Consider the following 22873-nt stretch of genomic DNA (forward strand, 5'->3'; position numbering starts at 1 on the left):
AAGTGAATAAAAATTAATCATTTGGGACTACTTACTGCACACAACTTGACAGCGCTGAAGGATATCATATGGTACTACTTTCTTGAAAGGACACAGATGAGTTTTTATTTTCGGTGGGAATAGAAGTATGACGAACCAGACAATTAATTCATCATTGAGATTAGAGTTGTATTGTTTTCTAATGGATTTTTCAATAGCGATAATATAATTTGAAAAAGAAAATATGAATTATTCAGTAGAACATACATTTTCTTGATTTGAAACGTAGCATTATGTAATTGCGTTTGAAAAATTACAATATTGATTGATTGAGTCGATTAACTGAAAAATATCATCCATGAATTGTTCTCAAATCTCTCTCAGTATCCACAAATCTTCGCTGATTTCGATTAAACAATTTCATAATTTGTGAACGTTTTTAAAGCGTGTTTCCTAAAATGATTAAAAAGCATATTCTGCTCAATACAAATTACAAAGAATAATAGACAACAATCACTTCACATTATATCATACCTATTGACACCTATGTCGAATTAAAGTAATTTGATACTAAGGAGCTTTGCAACTTGTATGTTAAGGTCAATGACCACAGTTTATCATGTCACTGGAAGTTGCATTTATACGATATATCAAACTTTCTTTTATTTAATTGCGAAAGTTTTCAATCAAAAAAATTTGGGCTTTCAGCATAACAAGATCATCAATGAATAAAATTACATTACCTCATGGATTCTGATAATAAAAACAACGTTTCCTGTATATAATATTTCTAATAAAAAGAAACGAATGGAAAATCATAAGTAATTCGCCAGCCAAAAATTTCAGAATAAAACTCAACACCCAGAAAAACGAGAATCGCCGCCAGAAGAAGTGACAAGCGCCAGCGCGTAGTCAACAATCGTGAGAGCAGCCCGAATGGAAAATAATTCCCGACAGAAATGTCTTGCCCACTGAACCGTGCAACGTCTCTGACAGCCGAAACATCCACGACTTTTTCGCATCGTATAGCGACAGCAGCACGGTTTAATTAAATTTTTCAGAATTGGATAGCAGCAAATAATCCGTTTGTGCCAACTAGGAGCATTTAAACGACCCGCGTCAGCAACGCATGATATGCTACAAAGGTCGGATTAAATCCGCAGTTCGCAGCTTATGTTGATGGCTTTCCTGGCCCAAATATGTGCCTGTAATTGGAAGTATATATTTCTGGGTTTCCGACCGAGCGTTCCTGAGCCCGCCTGTCACGGCCGGGATTGAAGATCGGGAAGAGTTAATTCTGTTTGATTCAAGAACTGCCGGCTGTCTGGTTGGATATACCGCGTCATAATTATTGGGGAAAAGGGAAGGACTGTTAGATTGCTTGTTACAAGGAATATTTTGCTGAATTTTCCTGAATTGGAGGTACGAACGACAGATGACAGATTTGTCGGATCATTTTAGGAGAAAAAAGTCTCATAAACGCTTCGTTATTGAGATACAGGATATAAAAGTTTTTCTCTATTTCAGTATCGTAATGAGTTCATTACAGTTCTAAAAATAGTGCTATAATGAATTCATTACAGCATCGTTTTCAGTTATGTTTTTCGTTTTGTGGTTGTCTATGCTGACTTCCAATCCTATCAAATTTCCATAAAAGTCAATAATTGTCAATATAATATACTATAATTTGGATATAGTGAAATGATTTGCAACATTATTCGCAATTTCTCTTGATTCTGGTGGTGTTAAATGGATTTTGTCTCAGACATTTTTGTCTCAGACATAATTCACGAATTTAATTCGTAATTGTAATTTTTTTTCAAAATTCGAAACGTACGATTCATATTCAAAATCTGTAATCTGTCAATGTTCGTAACAGTCACACCAAATGCCAAGATACAATACATAAGTCACTAGGATGTATAATCTGAATTTTTCATTGAATTTCGACAATCTTTCACAAAAATTGACTGAAATAGAGAAAATATCGTCTAATACTCATTGCAGAAGGCAATTCCAACACTCATGTGTTCCAAAACTCACTCCTTCGTCGCTCGTTTTCGAATTTCGCATTCGTGTTGGAATAGAAGCCCATTCTGCAACTTGTTTGAGAATATTTTATTTTTTTATTGCGCTTTCCCTTCATGAGATATTCATCCCAAATTTGGCATAGATATTCAAATTTGTTTTCATTATATCATATGCTTAGTGATGAAGCAAATTTCCAGCATGATATTTTTAATGGAACTGTGCTCGCTACTTTCCTCCAGAACTCTCTCTTGGTGGACCACTGGTAGTTTAGAAAAATGTTGAAAAAAAATGTTGGTTCAGTAATACACTTTTTGGTTTCCTGTAATCCAAATTATAATAAAGATCAAGTAAGTTAGCTGTAATGAATAATTCGATTATAAGTTTCGGCACTTATTGATTTAGTATCGACGCTAAATATTTGTCGTATGTAAATAATATTTTCTTTTCTTTTCCTTTCAACAAAGTACGACCCGCCCATTCTTTCAGGCTCTTCGAGATGCAGAGGATAGAGCGAGGTGGAAACAACTGACCGAGCGTATAGGAGGGAATCACGATCATCAGCAATGATGGAACGACTAGAGAGAGAGAAATAATATTTCCGATAAGATTGCTAAATACCTGAAGACTGAATTCAATTTTATAATATCTTGCAAAACAAGAAATAGTTCAGAGACTTTCATGAAAACAATAAAGATAAAACTGAGAAAAAAAATATATGTGATTTTTCAAACGAAATGACATAATGCTACGTTTCGAATGAAGAAATTGTCTCACTGAATGATTTATGTTTTCTTTTTCAAATTATATTATCGCTATTGAAAAATCCATTAGAAAACAATTCAACTTTAAAATCAATGATGAATAAATTGCCAAGTTTCTTCGTCATACTTCTATTTCCACCGAAAATAAAAACTTCTGTGTCCTTTCAAGAAAGTAGTACCATATGATATCATTCAGCGCTGTCAAGTTGTTTGCAGTAAGTAGTCCCAAATGATTAATTTTTATTCGCTTATGAAGAAGTCATAGTGATATTTGAATTCATTCATAAAACAAGGAACAGCAAAGCTTTGAAAATTCGCGATTCAAAGCACTTATTCAATTATAATATTGTATCTTTGCATTTGATTTCGGATAGCGAATCATGACTCCATGTTTTGTGCATAACTCTTCATTTTTCATCTGATACTTGAGATTTCCTATCAAATAAACAACAAATGAATATTTTGATAGTACGTGAATTATGGAATGCTTAGATTTATGATGAATATGGATGGAATAATGTTTAAATCGAAATAATTATGCTGATCAAGCACCAATTAGGTGGCGCCAGGCACAATCAATATCTGCTTCAGCGATCGTTCTACTGTGCATACGCAACTTTTCCAATCTTCATAAATAAAATTTTATCAAAATCATCTACCCGAGAGCGTCGCCTGAAAATATCCCACCACTTAAATGAAGAAATATTTGACAATTTCTAGTGTAACCCTGGTCGAATAAAGGAACGACCTCACAACGCAGAACAAATGAATCATTCAGGTCGGCAAATGGTGGCACTCTTGGTAAGACCATCGACAAATATCTATTAACATAAATTTTATGGGTGGCATAGAGAAGATTTGGCCGTAAGTGCGGCTGTTGGATAGTGAACGTAGAATTGGAATTAGCTCATTTTGGTGTTGATGCAAGGAACTCACGTATTTGACTGAAAGTGACCTGAGTTTAGGAATTGCAAGTTACGGACGTTGAATTTTGAGATTAACCGCTCGGAGTGGATATTGTGGCGAATATGACCCTACTCTGCAGTTTTTTGTGGGCGCTCTTCTAGTTAGGCTATAGATTTGAAAAGATGTCCAGGGAAATATTGTTATGCAGATCATTGAAATAAAACCGATCAGGTGAAAATGAGGGAAGTTTCAATAAAAGCACTCCAGTGGATGTGATAGAATCTAAATAGGCATCTAATGTTATTCATATGAAAATATGGAAGTGTAAATGGGATATCGTTCTATCATTTCTGTATTTTCCTTATTTTCAGCCTAGGAATTGTTTCAAATGATGATGATCGTCTAGTTGATGACAAATTGATGTTCGAGATCAATTCTGTCCATTTGGTCCTGCTGGACTGTGAACTCTCGATAGGAACAACATAGAAACTTGAAATTTTCAGGTTGGGTTCTGATTTCGAAAATGGTGATCGAGTTTGTCATTGGTTAATATACTCGTTAATATACAACAAGAACTTTCATTGATATAGCCGTTCGAAATTTGATAATTCGTTCGAAATCAAAATTTGCAAAAGATGGTAAATAACCGTTTTTTGCTTCATTCAAATCCTCTGCAAATTCAAGCTGAATATTGAAAATATTTTCAACATTTCAGTGACAAAATATTATATAAAATAACAATTTGGTACCTTGCACAGAATTATTTCTTGTTTATGTGTCATCAGAACAATACATCCCTAGCAAAGAATCCAATTAGGTTGAAATGCACTTTCTATACGTAAAAAACCATTCGAATGTTCAGATTGAATTTCAAGAACACCACTTTCAGATCAACCAACAATAAACCTGAAAAAAATTATGTTTGTTATGCGGTATCCATAATAAATAAGCAAATGGAGTCTGACCTGGCACCTTCGCCATTTTGCAGCGCAATGTTTCGACAAATCGTTTATGTCTCATTGAACAGATTCCAACCGGAACAAATCAGCTTATAATTTCAAAGGAACCCATGATTCTTGCATTAATAAACCTCAATGTTGAAACTGAGTCGATTGAACTATCAAAGCCTTCTTTCTGATGATTCATCTCGCAATAATCCATCAAAAATGGATTTGTTCAATTATATTCACTCTGAAGGCGTGGATATTTCCATATTTGTGAGGATAATAGATAGAATCGTTTCATGAAGCGGAATATTTACTCTGACAATGAATTGAATGGCGTATTTTTTTTGATCCATACTCAATGATTTTCTTTTTACTCTTTCCAAATGAATTGAACATATTCATCAATCGCTCAGTTCTCCGTAGAGGTTGCAATATTATTCCACCTATATTATTAAAATAATAGATGTGTGATATTTCACTGTATAATGGAATGTAGCTCTGTAATGAAATGGAAGTTATTCTGTGGACAATATTGGAAAATTCAATAAAGCCAAACTTCTGGATAGAAAATTCAAGGATAATTTTATTTGTTGTCAAGGATACTATTCAATGTTCCTCTCTGATTCACCAATTCAATTCTGAATTGCAGTTTCCTATTCTGCGAACCTTTAATAAAACATAAATTGGAATGCTGTGTTCAACAATGAATTAATGGGATTTCATTCAATTTTGACTATGACATTCAATAAATTAAATGTTATTGGTTTCCTAAATTTGCCATTTGGCATAATTTTTACTATTTCAATAATCGTTATTCGATATATCAGTGACCTACACCATAATTCAAAAGACATATACATTTATCGTATACAATAGATATAAGATTTAGCAACACTGCAACGCTGGGTGCTGCAGTTTCTTTGTCAGTTAGTATATATCACTCTTGAAGGTGACTATGTTGAAGAATAAAGTAGAATCTTAAAAAAGTTTGTTTGTATTGGTTAGGACCAGGACTTATTGAATGAAATGTTATAGTCCTCGGAATGACATAGAGATTTGGAAGAATTGGTCTACTGAATGTTGAATCAATCTGTTTAGCTAACTCTTACAATACTACTTTTTTTCTGCGCTCTTTCACCTTTAATGCGGTGAAATTGCATAATGAGATGCTAATTGCCAGTGGGGGGTTCTTCTTTGAAATCATTGAGAAAAGAATTGAAGAATGTTTTATTTTTGAGCCAGTTACAGATTTTGTAAATAAGTTTCATTTTTGGTGGTTTTCATGATATATATTATTTATGTTGTATTTCTATTTATGAATTTTTATTTTTGTTTTTTCTTTATTTGTATTTTGTTGGGGGGTTGAGTGGAGTAGCCTTGGCTAGACTTCACCCCTAGAATTTTGCCAAATAAACACTCTATTATCCCTTTTTTCATTTCACACTGTTGGAAATACCTGAAGTAAACTGTTGTCGCAAAAAAAAAAACTATGAACTGGACGTTATCAAACATAAGATAACATTATTATCCAACAAAAACTTCTCTCGCTCCACACCAACAATCGGAATGAGATAGAAGCAAAACTTCTGTACGGCACCAAATCGTCGTAACTTTCTAAAAGAAAGAAATCCTGATAAATTGTCAGAAATTCCCTGAAATAAATTTTGCTTCGACATCTTCATCAGATTGGGATTGGCACAAGCTTCATATCAAGTTAGAAGTTTAATTAAGTTAGGATATAATTTGGCTGAATGTAGATCTCGCCCCGGCGAGGGAATAATTTTTTTTTTCGAATTTGAATTCATCATTTCAGTGTCTCACTCGCTAAGGAATAAAATTACGGAAAGTTGTCATTCCACTTCTTGTTTTCATACTTGTAGAGTCTAGTTTCATGGAAAAATAAAAACGGCATAAGTTGACTTTGAGTTTTATAAACTTGTCAAGCAAACATCTCTCGCTTCGCTATGATCTTGTTTTTACAGGGTAAAGTAATAAACATAGATAGAGGGATTATACACAATTTTTAAATAATTCCAACATGCCCAGACGACGTTGTGAAATGTGAACTACACTGATCAACAATTGCTAGGGATCACTTATGAACTTCTCTTCATTTGTATTTTTTTCAAGTTATCTCGTGAATATTATATGTTCTCTAAGGAAAAAGTAAGATGTTTTGAGTTGATTATATCAAAGTATTCCTCACTTCATCGGCTCTTGTTCACAATTTCGATTTTTATCTGTACGCTGTTACAGGTGGAGTGAAAAGCAATGTGGTATTTGTTATTAAATCTGTTTTTTTCTCTCGTTCAAACACATAAGGTGACAATAATTGAAGAAATGAGAACAATATCAGCTTATCAGTCATGCCGAGAAGACGTTTGGCTCCTGTGCAACTGGACCAAATCATACGGTGGATACAGGAAGGTTTGTCCCAGCGAGAAGTATCCGTCGGTTGAATGTTTCGCGAAGTGTAGTGAGTCCGGCTTGGAATAGGTTCATCCAAAACGACTCAGTAGCTTATGTTGATGAGGGAGGTCGGCAGCGCAGTACAACAGCTGCCCAAGATCGTATTTTGATCCTCAATGCTAGGAGAAATCCCACTTACCCGGCGTCGCGGCTCAATAGATCACTGAGAGTTGCAACAGGAGTTCTAATTTCGAACCAGACTGTGAGACGACGACTACATGTTCGTGGTTTGAGAGCACGTAGGAGGGTCCAACATCCCCGTTTGAATAGGAAACACCGGGTTCATCGACGGCAATGGGCTGAGGAGCACCGCAATTGGACACTTGAAGATTGGAGCCGATGTTTATTTACGGATGAGTCTAGATTTCGTTTGGTCAACACCGATGGATGTATTCTTGCTTGGAGGGAAAGAGGTCGAAGGTATGCAGAACAGTTTATGGTACCCACAACAGCTTTTGGCGGAGGTTCTATATGTGTATGGGGAGGCATTTGTTTGAACCAACGCACAGAGTTGGTTGTTCTGCAGAACACCACCATGACCAGCCAGAGATATCACGATATGATTATTGAACCCATAATTGTTCCGTTTGCGGCTGCCGTGGGCGAGAATTTCATTTTAATTGACGATAATGCCCGTCCACACCGTAGTCGTCTGGTTAATGAAGCGCTAGAAACTCATGCTATTGATAGGATGGACTGGCCAGCTCGCTCTCCAGACATGAATTGCATCGAACATGTCTGGTCTGAGATGTCTAGACAATTGTCAACCTTAGAACAACCGATCAATAACCTGGAGGACCTTACTAACGCTTTACGGGATATTTGGACGAATTTGCCCCAAAATTTTATAAATCGTTTGATAGAAAGTATGCCTCGTAGGGTAGAATGCTTGAGAGGAGCTCGTGGGGGACCAACTAGGTACTAGCTTAACCGAAACTTCAGCCTTCTTGTGGTTTCATCATAAAATTTTTATGATATTCAAACACAGAATTTTGAGTGTTCCTAATAAAGTCTTTTTTTCTCTCCAACTTTTCATTTTTTCATTCTTTTCTCAAGTGAACCATATTATCAACTGAAAATACTCTGATATCTGAAAAAATTTATAATCTTGGAGTGAATATTTCAGAAATATATTTAGAACAAGTAAGTGATCCCTATCAATTGTTGAGCAGTGTATTTTCAAATTCACAATTTTATAAAATTATTAAGAATGTTTATTTTATTGAATGAAATATATTGATTCCCGATTAAACATGAAATTTTGAATATTTGTTATTCGATATTTTCTATCATCGGTTGTTTCAAGTGGTTTGAAAGTTTTCTGATTTTTTATACTTTGAGTTAATATGAAACTTTGCTTCACTATGGACCATGAGAAGTGCGGAAACATCGGCGAATTGAGTAAAATATAGTATCACTGATATATGTTTTCATTTCCTTCCTGTCAAATTTTATAGATCATATTGGGGACAAAATTCGCTCATCGAAAATGACTCTACCACTCTGGGGTTTCCATTAAGTGCAAATAATATATGCTTTCTTATAGAGTATTTAATAATTTCACCTACTCGTATATTTCAACCCGTTCGTAGGTTCTCTAAATAAGTGCCTTTCAATATCATGGAAAGTCTGTCTTCGTTGAGTGCATAGGTAATTAAAGTTTTCGAGTTCTTCACTGTAAGATATTGAGGCAATATCGAACAAATTCGGTTACTTATGACATGATTATATAAATGACAACATTTTCCTCCTTTTTCAAGATGCTAATTGTGTATTCAGATCCGAGCAAGGAAAATCTACCAGGAACTCATCTCGACATTGTGACCCAAGAGGGCCCTTGAATAACAAGTGAAACTCAGTAATTAGGGTAAATACTGCTCAGTGCTTTGCACGAAAACACTTCAAAGCTGTTATTCATTCAATATAACGACCGAGGGTTTGCCAGGAGAAATTTGGTTGCAGAATTTTCTTTTCACATGATGTGTTTACCAGAAATGATAAAGTGGGAGCTGCATCCTGAAAATAAGCTCATTATTTATATAAAAACGTAGCTCTATTCTACATTATTGGATTATATTGACCACAGTGATTATGGGGAATATTGCAGGCCATAATCGAACAATAATTTTCACCCAATTGAAGTACGGTTATTAAAAACCTTTCATTTTATTCTTGAAACAGATCATTTCTTTTATTCCACTAATAGAAAAACAATTTTTCCTACAACTGCTATAAAAAGTAGCGTATTATTCATAGCTTACTCAATTTCAAAACTATGTATTGCTCATACTGAGGGAAATATTATTTCTCACGGCACGTTGCTCACACCTCGCTTGGTAGACCAATGAAATTGGGCTTTTGAGTCGTTTCTATGGAAACGCAATAAATTAGCACATACTGTCAACGTAGGCCATTTTGATTCGAATCACGTCCATTACTTGAATTATTGAAATTTGTGCAGTTGTAGGAAAAGTATAGTGTGCAACATGTAGAGAAAGTTCTTTTCTCGCGAGTGTGGAAGTTTGTGGCACGAGCCTGAAAGGCGAGTGCCGCAAACACACGAGCCTTTCAGGCTCGTGCCACAAACTTCCATACTCGCGAGAAAAGTTGGACTTTCCCCACTTGTTGCACAATGTACTATTAAAGAGAGTCTCATCAATTTATTATGCCATATCAGTTTTTTTTTTGTCTAGTTAGTAAGAAACTCATGAAGAATTTGGAGACATACTTCTACACTTTTCTAATTCAGAATACAAAATCGACAATCTTTCTTGAAAGTACCTTATGATTTACACACTCAAGAATTGACATATTATTATTGTGAGAGTGTAATCTGACTAGACCAAACAAACCTCATTAAAAAGCGAAAATTTACAGTCGCCAGCAAGATAAGGTCAGAATATAATATAGAGAAAGATTCCAGAAATCTTAATAAGGATTAAAAACTTTGGCTTTATCCCACAATACTAACCTGAATCTCAATTTTATTCATTCATTTATTTATTCATTTATTCATATCCCTCCTTGAGTTCAATACACCGAAGCCACTGAATTTATGCGGTTCAAGTCTTCATTAGCATTCAATTTCGTATTTTGAACATTCCCTCATTGTTTCGGACTTTAAGAATTCCGAAAGTTCGCTATTGTTCCCGAGAAACTTTGTTGATAGTACAAAATTGTCCCGAATTTTTGCGAGGAACTATTCTGTGGCATTTCGAGAATAGATGGTTCATCTCCTTGATCAAACTGAAGCCTATTTTGATGCAGATTAGTCTATCGAACGTTATAACTTCGACTCATAATTGAAAAAGTATGAAGTTCCGGGACGGAAAAATTTTCTCTAGCTAGATAGATTGGGGATTCTTTTATCCACAGAGAGTCATCAATAAATTTAGAAGTAGGTACTTACGTAGAGAGGATATTATTTTCTACAGTGAGTGAGAATCTTTATCCCAGTGTTTCAGATGGCTGGTTCAGTTTGTAAGGGAGCAGTGAGCACAATATCATACCCAGATTGATTATTTAATTGCAATCGATTAAAATCGTAGAATTGAGATGTTTTCATTCCACCATTTTGAGACTGTCACTTGAGACAAGGGATATCATAACTTTCGCTCAAAGTGGTTTGAATAGGTAGAGTTAAAAGTTTTTTTTGCTTACGACCAATGGATTACAGATTCAAATTTTTCTAATGAATCTTTCTTCTTATAACTTAGGTTGGAATATCGAAAGATGGCAGATAATTTACATTCTTTATGGTAGCTTTGTCAAATTTCATAGGAATGCAGTTGTGCAATTAAAACCTTAGATTTTTATCAATTAACATTCATGGATCCTATTATTGAGTATCGATACTATATAGCAACCGATTTTATGAGCATATTTCATAGAAATTAAATAAGGGTTTCCGAGAAATGCATTATACGGCGAACAGACATTTCCAGTTCTCTATTGAATTTGAAAGAAATTCTTCAAATATTCAGATTGAAATATTAGAAAATTTATAATTCAAAAATACAGTAGAACAAGCGCTAAAAATATTCAGGCTAGGAAAAAAGAATGTTGTATATGATTTATGTGCCGAAATAAAGAACTTCGTTTTTATTACGTAGCCATATATATAAACTTAATTGCATTTTTTCAATTTCTGTGAAAAGGATATTCCAATTTGATTCGATCTATCTTCAACATCAATTAGTGGTTGTACACTTTTTCTTTCAATTTCATGCTACACATCTCCAAAATACGTATACTGAAGCTTTCTGTCATATTTACCATAAATATTGGAATCAATGAACCAAGAAACAAGGCGGTTCTCATTCAAAATCATTTTCTGAAAATTATAAGAACTATTTTTGAAGAATTTGGTATAAAAATAAGTTATTATAGCGCATCGATCCTATCATATATGAATTCATGAAATGAAGGAATTAAATTCATTAAAATTCATATCTACATAAATTGATTACTCAAAAACAATCATGTTCAAAGAGGTTATAACTATCGACCTCTACTAAATACATGCTTCATGCTTCAATAATTTCGGAGCTATGATTTTTCAAACAGATCATTCTGAGCATCTGCAGTATTTATACAAATTTTATATTAATGTTGTTCTAAGCGCTTGAATTTGATGTTCAATTTATAGTTGATAGGTCAAATATCGAATCTCCAATGAAGAAATATTTCATAAACCATTGGAAATTGAAATATCCAGTGGACAAAGTAGTGAAATCAGGCTCGTTCTTCAAAAGAATTGATGATTTTCTCTACAAGTTGAGATACTTATATCCTTCTATCTTTTCCTATACTATCTTATACTACTTTATCTTATCCTATTATATCCAGGTCCGGCATCAATAACAACATGACCTCTCTCATAACCACCCCAAGCATAAGCACCTGCTCCATCCAATGATAATACAAAACTTTCTTCTTCCGAAGAGTAATCTTGCAATCGTGAGCAAATGAGAGGAATTCTAGTGAATGAAAAATATTGAACACTGATGAATGATGAGCAAGTACCAATCTGATTTTCACATTCTCATGACTCTGCGTATGATCGACGAATGATTACCCTCGTGATTACCTATCACAACACTAGATACAAAGGGCGGTAAGACATGCAAAGTTTCAGTATTGCTTCGAAAACTAATTCTTATTACAAATATGTGTTCCGCTGCAAACATTTGGTATTTGAAAAGTTTAGAATGCAAAATCGTAGGAATTTTCCATATTACTTTGAATTTGTGAAAATTGGCTAACCTTCTGAAGCGAAGGTAGTATTGTTTTTCGTCTTTGTGAAACATATAATGATTTTATCTCACTTTGAATGGCGATAATAGGGAATTCTATTAATATTGGTTCGTCTGCCATAAGTGTAGAGGTACAGGCTGTTTTAAGAATGTTGACACAGCGGAGCGGAACAATGTAATGATGTTTTGACGAATACAAATTAAAATATGAAAAGGCGGCAAACAAGCTTGGCGAATTGCCGCCCCTCAAATAGAGGACCTAACGCCAGCCCTGATTCTATTTCATACTTTTCTATTCCATTCTATCGATTTTTCACGCTTTAGCATGATATTCTGATATCACAGTACAACCAACTACGGATATCTAATGCTCCACTGTGTGTATGTTTTATAAACCACTCTCTTCACAAGCACGAACAGAAAAAAACGGAATCTGAAATCCACGCGAAAACGGCTTGTTTACCTGCGAATCATCCTCCTGCACCTTCTGAATAGCAAGGCCGTAAAACATTCATACATTCGAAGTGTTTGCGTAGACACGATAGAGCACACAAGAATTTGTCGAGGTAATCTCATTTCCCGGCATAAATACTCGGCGTTGGGTATCTGCGCCATCCGTAAACAGATTTCCGGCCGAACATAAATATCCAATTCTTCAGAACACGGGCGATTTTTTATCATTTAAATCTGCCGCAGTGGGTTTCCAATTATCCGAACGCTGCTGCAACGCGAGGCTCTCCGCCACCACGCCATGAATTTTAATGCGTTACGTCGTCGAAATATGATAAACGCATTTGCATGCAAACCATCAACGCGATTCAAATAATTGTTGGACATTAGGGCCGTATAAACAATTTCGGCCGGTTTATTAGGGGACGCATCGAATATAATACGCGAGCGACATGGGAAGAATGCGGTATGGTACAAGGGAACTACTAATCACTGGAACTAATTTAATGGCGACATACAGATAGTCGATCGAGTTTGTTTACATCGAAAATGGGTTCGTTAAACGTTGCATTGACGCATTTGGGATGGACATTACTGGGATCTGTTCGTTTATTTTAAATTTGAGAGAGTAAAACCACTTGTTTGCATAATATTATACGCTCAACTCAACATTAAAGGATGAAGCACATAATCCTGTACAAGAATTTCATTAATCTTCGAAGTCCTATCTGTTTTCACCAGTGCAATTATCAAAAAATTTCAGGATGAACACAAATCCTTTTTGAACTACTACCTGCATGAGATAATTATTGTTTTACCTATTGTTATACCTACATAAGTATTGCAGAAATACTCGTTGCTTCAAGAATCTCGAGTTGTATGTGGGGAAACTCCTGCTATACGTCGAAATCGTTTAATACAACTGATCATTTTAATCCTTATAAAATATCTTAGCAAATAAACAAATAGTGAATTTATCTACGAATTGATCGAAATTCAAAATCAAGAACCTCATTTAAAAGGATTATAGATCCTTGCCAAAAAAGGACAAACATTCTGGAGCGAAATCTAGAAAGTTTCTCTAGAATGGTGACCTCTTGGAGTCTGTTTAAAGAGTGGAGAATTACAACGTGATCTGAGCTTAATGTTATATTATTATATACCTACTTTTATTCTTGTATTTTCCAATATTTTGTATATAATCAAATGAACGGTCGAAATATGATAAACGCATTTGCATGCAAACCATCAACGCGATTCAAATAATTGTTGGGCATTAGGGCCGTATAAACAATTTCGGCTGGTTTATTAGGGAACACATCGAATATAATACGCGAGCGAAATGAGAAGAATGCGGTATGGTACAAGGGAACTACTAATCACTGGAACTAATTTAATGGCGACATACAGATAGTCGATCGAATTTGTTTACACCGAAAATGGGTTCGTTAAACGTCGAATTGACGCATTTGGAATGGACATTTCTGGGTGCTGTGTTCATCTGTTCGTTTATTTTAACTTTGAGAGAGTAAAATCATTTGTTTGCATAATATTATACGCTCAACTCAACATTAAAGGGTGAAGTACATGATCCTGTACAACAATTTCATTAATCTTCAAAGACCTATTTGTTTTCACCAGTGCAGATATCAATGTGTGTGTGCCTAGCGACCAGGGGGGGGGGGGAAGAGAGCTCCCTTCATCCAGGAATATATTTCAAACGGCGCCATATTGACCGCAGATCGTTCAAAACCCGTAGAAAAATATCATGATGAAAACAAATTGTTTTCGAACTACTACCTGCATGAGATAATTATTGTTATACCTACATAAGCATTGTAAAAAGATCCGTTGCTCGTTGCTCCTAGAATCTAGAGTGGTTAGTGGGGAAACCCCTGATATACATCAAAATCGTTGAATAAAAAGAAACATAACCTTCTATTCCTCACATAATATATAAGTGTATAGTCAAATAGTGAATCTATTAGTGAATCTACAATTTGATCGAAAGTCAAAATAAAGAACCTCATTCAAAAGTAATACAAATCCTTGCCAAAAAAAAAGACCAAACATTATGTAGCGAAATCCAGAAAGTTCCTCTAGATTGGTAACCTCTTGGAGTCTGTTTAAAGAGTGAAAAATTACAACGTGATCTGAGTCTTAGTATTGCATCATTATGTTTATATTTATTCTTGTAACATTTCGTGTCATTGGCGTAGATGACAAAGCGGCGTGACTCACTTATCACCACCCTACATTGAAATTCCCAAGAGCTGAAAACACCACAAACCATTTTTCTCCAATATTCTGCACACAACAAATTCAGGAATCGCATTACAACTTTATGAATTCCACATGAATATGTAACTAGGAAAACTCCGTTCCGTGCAACGTACTTGTTGAAAAATGAGATTTCTGCCGATAAGAGCAAGAAGAGCCAGGAGAATTCATATCCGTCTGCAGGAATTTCGCCGAATATCCGTGGATATTTCCAGTTTTTCAATGACGAGATATCAAATTCCTGCTCGTAACAGGGAAATGTCCCTATTCAAGTGATAAAATGCCGTTATTGCCACTTTAACCGTCTGATAACTACATATTTGTCGGTGCGGAAACGAATATGCACGTTCGTGTATTTCAAGAATTTCGTGAAACCGGAAATATCCGATATTCGCCAATTCCACGTCATAATCAAGCGGATTTGAAACTTACAAAAAAAAATACAAACGTGAATCAACGGTAAATTTCAATGGAGGTAGAACTTAGGGCTGCCGGTAGTTGTTCATTTTCTAATGAATGTACATTGTGAAGAGTCATGTGTTTACAATGAAAATATGCATATGAAGTGTTAAAATAGCCTGATAACATGAGCCACTTCAATCAATTAAATATGTGACTCGAATTGATACAATGGAAAAAAGATATGTCGAAACAGGGAAATTCCAATATTATTATTATTAGTATTCACTGAATACTAATACTGGGAGGCCGTCAATACGGTTAACGAAACCACGACATCCTTTGGAGTATTTGCTATTACTTCATGAGTATCCAGAACTGTCTTTCCCATGTAAGTGGTCTTAGGCCAGTCGGCCCCGGACATTTGCACACTATGTGAGGCTGTTTCTACCTCCTTTTCACAGAGCCTGCAGATCTCATCTGCTGACTTGAACATGCGGTACAAAATGTATTTGCACTGAAAGTGTGCTGCCAGCAGTCCCACCATTACCAGAAGCTCAGGTCGTGGTAGCTTCAGAAGCCTCATGATATAGGTCGGTGCAAGCACCACAAATTTATTTGCTTGAGCAAGAACCGGAATATTTCTCCAGATAGTTTTTATATTTTACCACTCCCTTTGTTGGACCACTGCCTTATATTGGTCTTTTTCAAGCCTATAGAAGGGGTCAGTACCAACAGGTGTTAACCTTGATGCCCTTTTTGCAAGTTCATCAGCTTTTTTGTTTCCATCAATTCCATAGTGCCCCGGTACCCATAGTAGAGTTACTTTATTCCTTCTGGTCAGTTGCTTCATGGTATTACAGCATTCCCATGTCAGTGGGTCCCCAGGCTATATGATTCCAGGTATCTCAACGTGGCCTGGAAGTCCGTAGAAATGTAAATATGCGCCCTTCTGAGATTTCTTTTGTGACACTCTTGGGTGCAAGTATAGAGAGCTGGTGTCTCGGTTTGCAAGATAGAGAGCTCACTTCCCAGGGATCTAGAGATCCTCGCTTTAGGTCCATATACCCCAAAACCTGTGCCTCTTTCTGATTTTGATCCATCGATATACCATATATGGCGCACTTTTTGAGCGATTCATGAAGTTCATTGCATTGAGACAAGTCCAATCAGAAAGAAGATGATGTTGGTTAGTTTGAAAGTTTTTCATGTTCTCTACACCCAGTTTGCAGAAAACATAAATAACTTACAGTCGACATCTTCTCCCTATTCAAAATTTTTTTGAGGTTTATGTCACCTTACTGGAGGTTTTACGGAACGAACAAACGATGGAAATTCGTAACCCTCAAAATAGAAGTCGGTCTGTGTTTTTTTAATCTTCAAAAATAAACATTTCTAAGTTCTGAGTGTGGTCAAATTTTCGTTGGCAGACACTGTTTGTAAAGATATGATGAGCGTTCCATAGATTCATATCATGATATATTCAATTTGTATATGTTCCTAATGTGAGTTGGTTTTAAGCATGAATTAACTTACTATCCAAGTGTACCTTAACTTTTTCGAATTGGAAAACAGTCCAGGAGAGTTTGTTGCATAGTGACGGCTAACAATACTGGATACCTAAGGGTGTTCTATGGTCTGAATTACCTTCCAAGAAATTAGGCATTATTGAACGATTTCACAAAAAAAAATTATTTGCCAAGTCTGTGCCTATAATCCCTATTATATTTCTGGGACTCATTAAAAAGTATTTCAATATCCCGTAAATCCCACCATCACGGCAATTAGACAGCGACCTGTCGGCCTATCAACAAAATATCCAAACTTTTGTCGCTATTCCTCCATAATGAAGCCATTTTGTTCGGGCGACAGAGCATCGCCCTGCCATAATTCACATTTTCCTAACTTTTTTCAATTAGTTCCTGACGGAATTCACAGTTGGCAACAACAAGTAGGGAGGACTGCCAGATAAATAACGAGCGTCACTTATTCAAATTAATCCGAGAGTGGCGCTCTCGTCGCATTAAATTATCGGAAGAACAATTCCTTGGATTATGGCTGAAAAATGCCGCTCTGCCGGCAGAAATGGGCCATCAGATAAAAGGAAATTTCGCGAGATAAGCAGGTAAGCCCATATAAAGTGGATAATAACGTCGCTCCATCTATATCTATTACCTCGACCATTAATACGAACTGACTCTTATGGTTCAGGTGTACCCCAGGGTGCGAAGTCTGAAGCCCTGAAAAATTCTAGTTTTCGCGCGCATGTTTCAGAGAAACAGCCTTTTATGTCTTTTTTTTTCGAATTTGGAGTAAAAAATGGTTTGACTCGTTAATAAATAATTCGAAGTCAAAATTTGTTCGTCTCGTCCTTTCGACTAGAACAGAAAGTACAGAAGAATGTCTTTGTTGATAGTAGTAGAGTAGTTTCCGCAGTTAATTTCATATGATTATTTCCCTCGTCTCAATTCCCACCAAAATCACAAACGCTCAATTATGAATTACAAAAGGTTTCTAGATGGAAAAAGTGTATGACAGCACCTGTGAGCAATTTTTTCGAGTTCCGCGGCAAAACTGTTGTCTCCAAAAATTACAATACCTTCCTTCGATAACATGTAATTGTGGTCTCATGGGATAGTCTTGTCAAATACCATTCGGAAATTCAATTTTTCCTGTGAAAAAATTTGAGGAATTATTGCAAAGTAATATTTTTTCAACAAGAAGCATTCGTGTATCTATGTGCAAAAATTCTAGTCTGCGACTCGGATTCTTGTTGCCACCAGTACTCATGATTCCTTTTAAAATATTACTTATTATTTTAGACATTAGATGCCCGAAAAATTGGGAGTTTTCACTAAATGCACAAGTACAATCCCTTCGATTTCCAATGTGAGCAGAATGACCATTCAGAAATTATTGAATATTCTCTCGAATGAAAAATTCATTAGTTAAATAGTATATTCTAAAACAAGTTGCAGAATGGGCTCCTATACCAACACGAATGGGAAATTCGAACGCATGAGTGTTGGAATTACCTTCTGCAACGAGTATTAGACGATATTTTCTCTATTTCAGTCAAGTTTTGCGAAATATTGTCGAGATTCAATGAAAAATTCAGATTATATATCCTAGTGACTTTTGTGTTGTATCTTGGCTGTTGGTGTGACTGTTACGAAAATTGACAGATTACGGAATATGAATATGAATCGTATGTTTCGAATTTAGACATAATTTAAATTACACATTAAATTCGTGAATTATATCTGCCGAAATCGATTTAACACCACCAGAATTATGAAAATTTGCGAATATGTAGCAAATCATTTCTCTATTTCCCCAAATTATATTATATTGACAATTATTGATGTTTGTTGAAATTTTATAGGATTGGAAGTCAGCATAGAGAACCGAAAAACGAAAAACATATCTGAAAACGATGCTGTAATGAGTTCATTAGAGCACTGTTTTTAGAACTGTAATGAACTCATTACGATTCAGAAATAGAGAAAATATGTTATTCAACATATTCCATGTTTTTAAATGAAGGGAATAGTTATTAATTAATTATTGAAAAACATAAAATATGCTCAATTTTGAATCGATATCCAAGGCAACTATTTACATGAACCGAATTGAGTACGAACAAACAATCATTGGAAATAAATGCAATTCAGTTTTTTCATCGAAATGTCGTATGCAGAGCTTTTCATTCGAATATATGTGAAATAATTCCATATAATTGCATTTTTAATCGAACTATCTCTTTCCATCAAATTCCTGAATAGCTGACTTCCCTAGCGGTTCAATGTAAAATATGATATCGAATGTATGTACCTATGAACGTATGATACAAAACCGCATTTTTTTATGATATAAAAAAATCATTAAAACAGGAATTAGGCACAATATTGAGGCCAATTTAGATTATTGCTGAAGTACCAATAAAGCCTAGTTAATATACCCAAACGTTCAGATTTTGGTCAATTTGTCTATTAAGGGTTGGGTATTGAAAATTTACATGAAATTTTACGAAGAAATAATTTTCAGGTGAGTACGGAATTCAGCTCATTGGGGATGGTTCATTCTAACATCGCTTACAGATTGCTCATAGAGCTTACGGTTTATGAGAATTTTGAACTCGAAATCAGGAAAAAAACATAAAAAGTGAATTTCTACACAAAAACCGTAATATCTCCTGAAATATTGGTCAAAGCCCCCTCAAACACGAACGTTTTTTATAGATCGAGATGTGATCTAAAACATATTGGGGTTTCAAGTTCGTATCTTGACTCAAGGAGAACTAACAGCCTCAGGAAAAATTATTGATATTTTTTTGAAAATTTCTGTTTACAGCCCATAAATCCTGAAATAATGGACAAATCTGTTAACTACAGCCTTTTTCGCGATGGACGTCATCGTATCAATCGGAAGAATGGTATAAACTCCGCATGTAGGAACTTTTAAATTTCTTTTTTTTTTAAGGGTCAGGTATTGAAAATTTAAGTGAAATTATTCGAACAAAATATGAACTCATAATGAACTAATCGCTTAACTGCAGCCTTTTTCGCGATTTACGTCATCGTATCAATCGGAAGAGTGGTATAAACTTCCCATGAAGGAACTTTTAATTTTTCTTTTTTTTTTAATATCATTTTGAACGACGAATGGTCTCTCTAACAGTTAGGTTCGACTCACGTCACTGCTTTCCTCTGTAGTGACTGTCTGCCCCCGGCGGGTTTAAGTGAGCCGCCCCGTTGCAGCAGAGTCACCTCTCCACGATGCTGTGTTAGGATGTCTTAGGCAGAGATCGCTGCATACTGAAGAGTACACCAGCGAAACACAGTACGAAACACCGTAATCCCTTGAGAGAGGGCGCACCTACGACATTTGGCTCGTGAAAGTCTCGCCAAACCTCATCGTTTTAGCTCACAGTTATAAATGTGTTTAATAATTTCACAAAGTGTAATGAAATGAATATTATATGAGTCCGTTTGGAAGTTGCACTGTATTTCAATGGTGAAAAAAGATATTTCGAAAAAACAAAATTATGGGTACAAATAGGAGCAGGTATACGAAGAAAAAATCGATTCTCTTTCAGTATGCGAAATGTTTAAAATGTCTTTAAAAAACCCGTAGCAGAACCCTGGAAATGAGTCATCGGGTTGAAAACATTCAATCATTCAAATGCAACAGTTTGAAAACCCTGTTCCTAAGTTCTGATTCCGATGGCGATAAAGTCACGCTCTCATTTAAATTTCAAAGAGAAAATTCGATCCATAACTGGTAGTTGATTAGGTATATGTGTGACACGAACATAGTTGCAGCAGTAACGGCGGCTGGTTAAAATAACAACGTTCTATGATGGAATGACTCTCATAGGATTCATGATGAGATTAATCCACATAAGGTTTCATCGGTTTAATAACATATTTTCGCTCATTTCAGTTTATGAATGAATGAAGAACAAAATGCATTTTTATTGGCAGCCAATGAAACCACTCAATTTTATCAAATCATGTTCTGAATCTCAGAAAAAAATATTTTTCTGTAATAATACTTGAAAAAAGTTTTATTCCTGTGTACTTTCTTGAAATCTAAAGAAGGAATATAGAACGAACAAGAGGTTTCTAGAGGATTTAGACATTATACGAGATACTAAGATGTCCAAAATAATAGTGTGTTCACTGATTGGATTTTGGCGACTCGGTTCGGCATGGGTCCCTTTTCCCTCAAGGTGGCGCTATACAAAGAATTAACCAATCAACGGCATCATTTCAAAATTTTCATTTGTTTTGTCACAAGTAACGAGCGTTGATTCAAATTCGTAGTCAAGAGTGCTGTGAAATGATTAGAATGGATTTTCTGTGATTATAAGTACCGCTTAGCTTGTACCATATCACTAACATTTGTTTACATCCTTCGAGTCTGGGAACTACATATGGTACAAGCTAAGCGCTACTTGTAATTACAGAAAATGAATTCTAGTTTCTTTACAGCATTCTTGACTACAAATTTAAATGAACGCTCGTTATTATATCATCTATTTAACCTCAAAATGGTATTGACAGAAAGGCGACGTGAGCGCCGCCATAAGAAACGATGTGGAAATCAAATGAAAAAGGACCAATACCATTAAAATCCAAGAATTCTCACGAAAGTCGCTACTTTATTATTGAAGTTTTTCAAACGTAAGTGAGCACACCAGTGTTGTGGACTTCTTCCAATATATCGCTTAAGCTTTTGTAAAAGCCTTTCATGAATTTGGTGTATTTGTTTCATCTAGAAGAATTCGATGAGAAAAACTTGGATGAATCAAACAAAAATTTTGAAATATACCTACTCTAGTCTCCATATTCTGTGGTTGAACATTTTTTGCAAAATATGGGCTTCTACAGAATTTCTATAATATTCTTTATAATAATCTTAACAAAGTATAGGTATACTAATTTTAATTATATGATTTACATATTTTAAGCTTTGTTGAATAAATATTGATACTTTCAGACGTAGTGGTCCTTTAACTGTCCGAATGATTCATTATTGACTATATAATCGACTACTTAAAATGATCAATCAAAGTTTTCAAGAACTGTTCATAATCGGTTTCACTTTGAGTTTAATCCAATAAAAAAACAAAATATTGGAAGTTTAAAATGTTTATTCTCGCATTTTTATTCCATTGCTTCAGATATGAGTTACGAAATATATAACACTCGAAACATTAGCTAGGGATGAACTTTTGTATACTTCCGCTTCGCCCCAAGTTTGATAATGACTATTGTTCCGGAGAAAGTTGAATTTTTTCATTTCACAGGACGAAGATACTTTTTTGTTGGAGAGTTATACACGTCAAACTCCCCTATTTATATGTTTGGCAAAGTTCCGAAGTTTTTTTTAGAAAACTTTCAATGATTATTGTTAGGGTTAAACGCCAGACTTGAATGGTTAATGTTGTGAGGGCCAGTGACTTCTGGTGGTGATGTTGAGAATATTCAGTCTTCCCCGTTCTTTTATTGTTATTGCACACCATGAAATTTTTTATTGAACATGTTTTCCTTTCAGTTTCAGGTGAGGCATCTTGTATCAATGGGGCTGCAGGTTTTGGTGAGGAATAAAGGTTTATTTTTGTGCTAATCTATCTTATAATAATTAGAAGGTATGTTTTCAGTTCCAACGAAATTGAAAGATCTATTGAAGGGATCAAAGTAATGACATCAAATTCTTATAAGGGATGAAAACATGAAAAGTAATAATTAATATTAGCACAAGTGAGTGCTTTCATTAATGATATTTCATTTCAAGTTCACAGAAGATTCATAAAGTTTCGGATGAAGTTTTTTCGGCATATTCAAATGAGAAAATGAAAATTTCTTCTCGCGTAGAATTGATGTGGAAC

At 35.1% G+C, this 22873-nt stretch overlaps 1 protein-coding gene across 1 annotated transcript in view; it reads left to right on the forward strand.

Annotated features, from left to right (window-relative positions):
• Positions 1-22873, forward strand: part of LOC123688984 (transmembrane and immunoglobulin domain-containing protein 1-like) — a 469586-nt gene that overhangs the window by 200519 nt on the left and 246194 nt on the right. Inside the window, exon 3 of the mRNA XM_045627763.1 lies at positions 22540-22545. Within this exon, the coding sequence (XP_045483719.1) occupies positions 22540-22545 (6 nt within the window). The remainder of the gene's footprint in view (positions 1-22539; positions 22546-22873) is intronic.

This window comes from Harmonia axyridis, chromosome 1 (assembly GCF_914767665.1).
Source record: "Harmonia axyridis chromosome 1, icHarAxyr1.1, whole genome shotgun sequence".
Taxonomy (NCBI): Eukaryota; Metazoa; Arthropoda; class Insecta; order Coleoptera; family Coccinellidae; genus Harmonia; species Harmonia axyridis.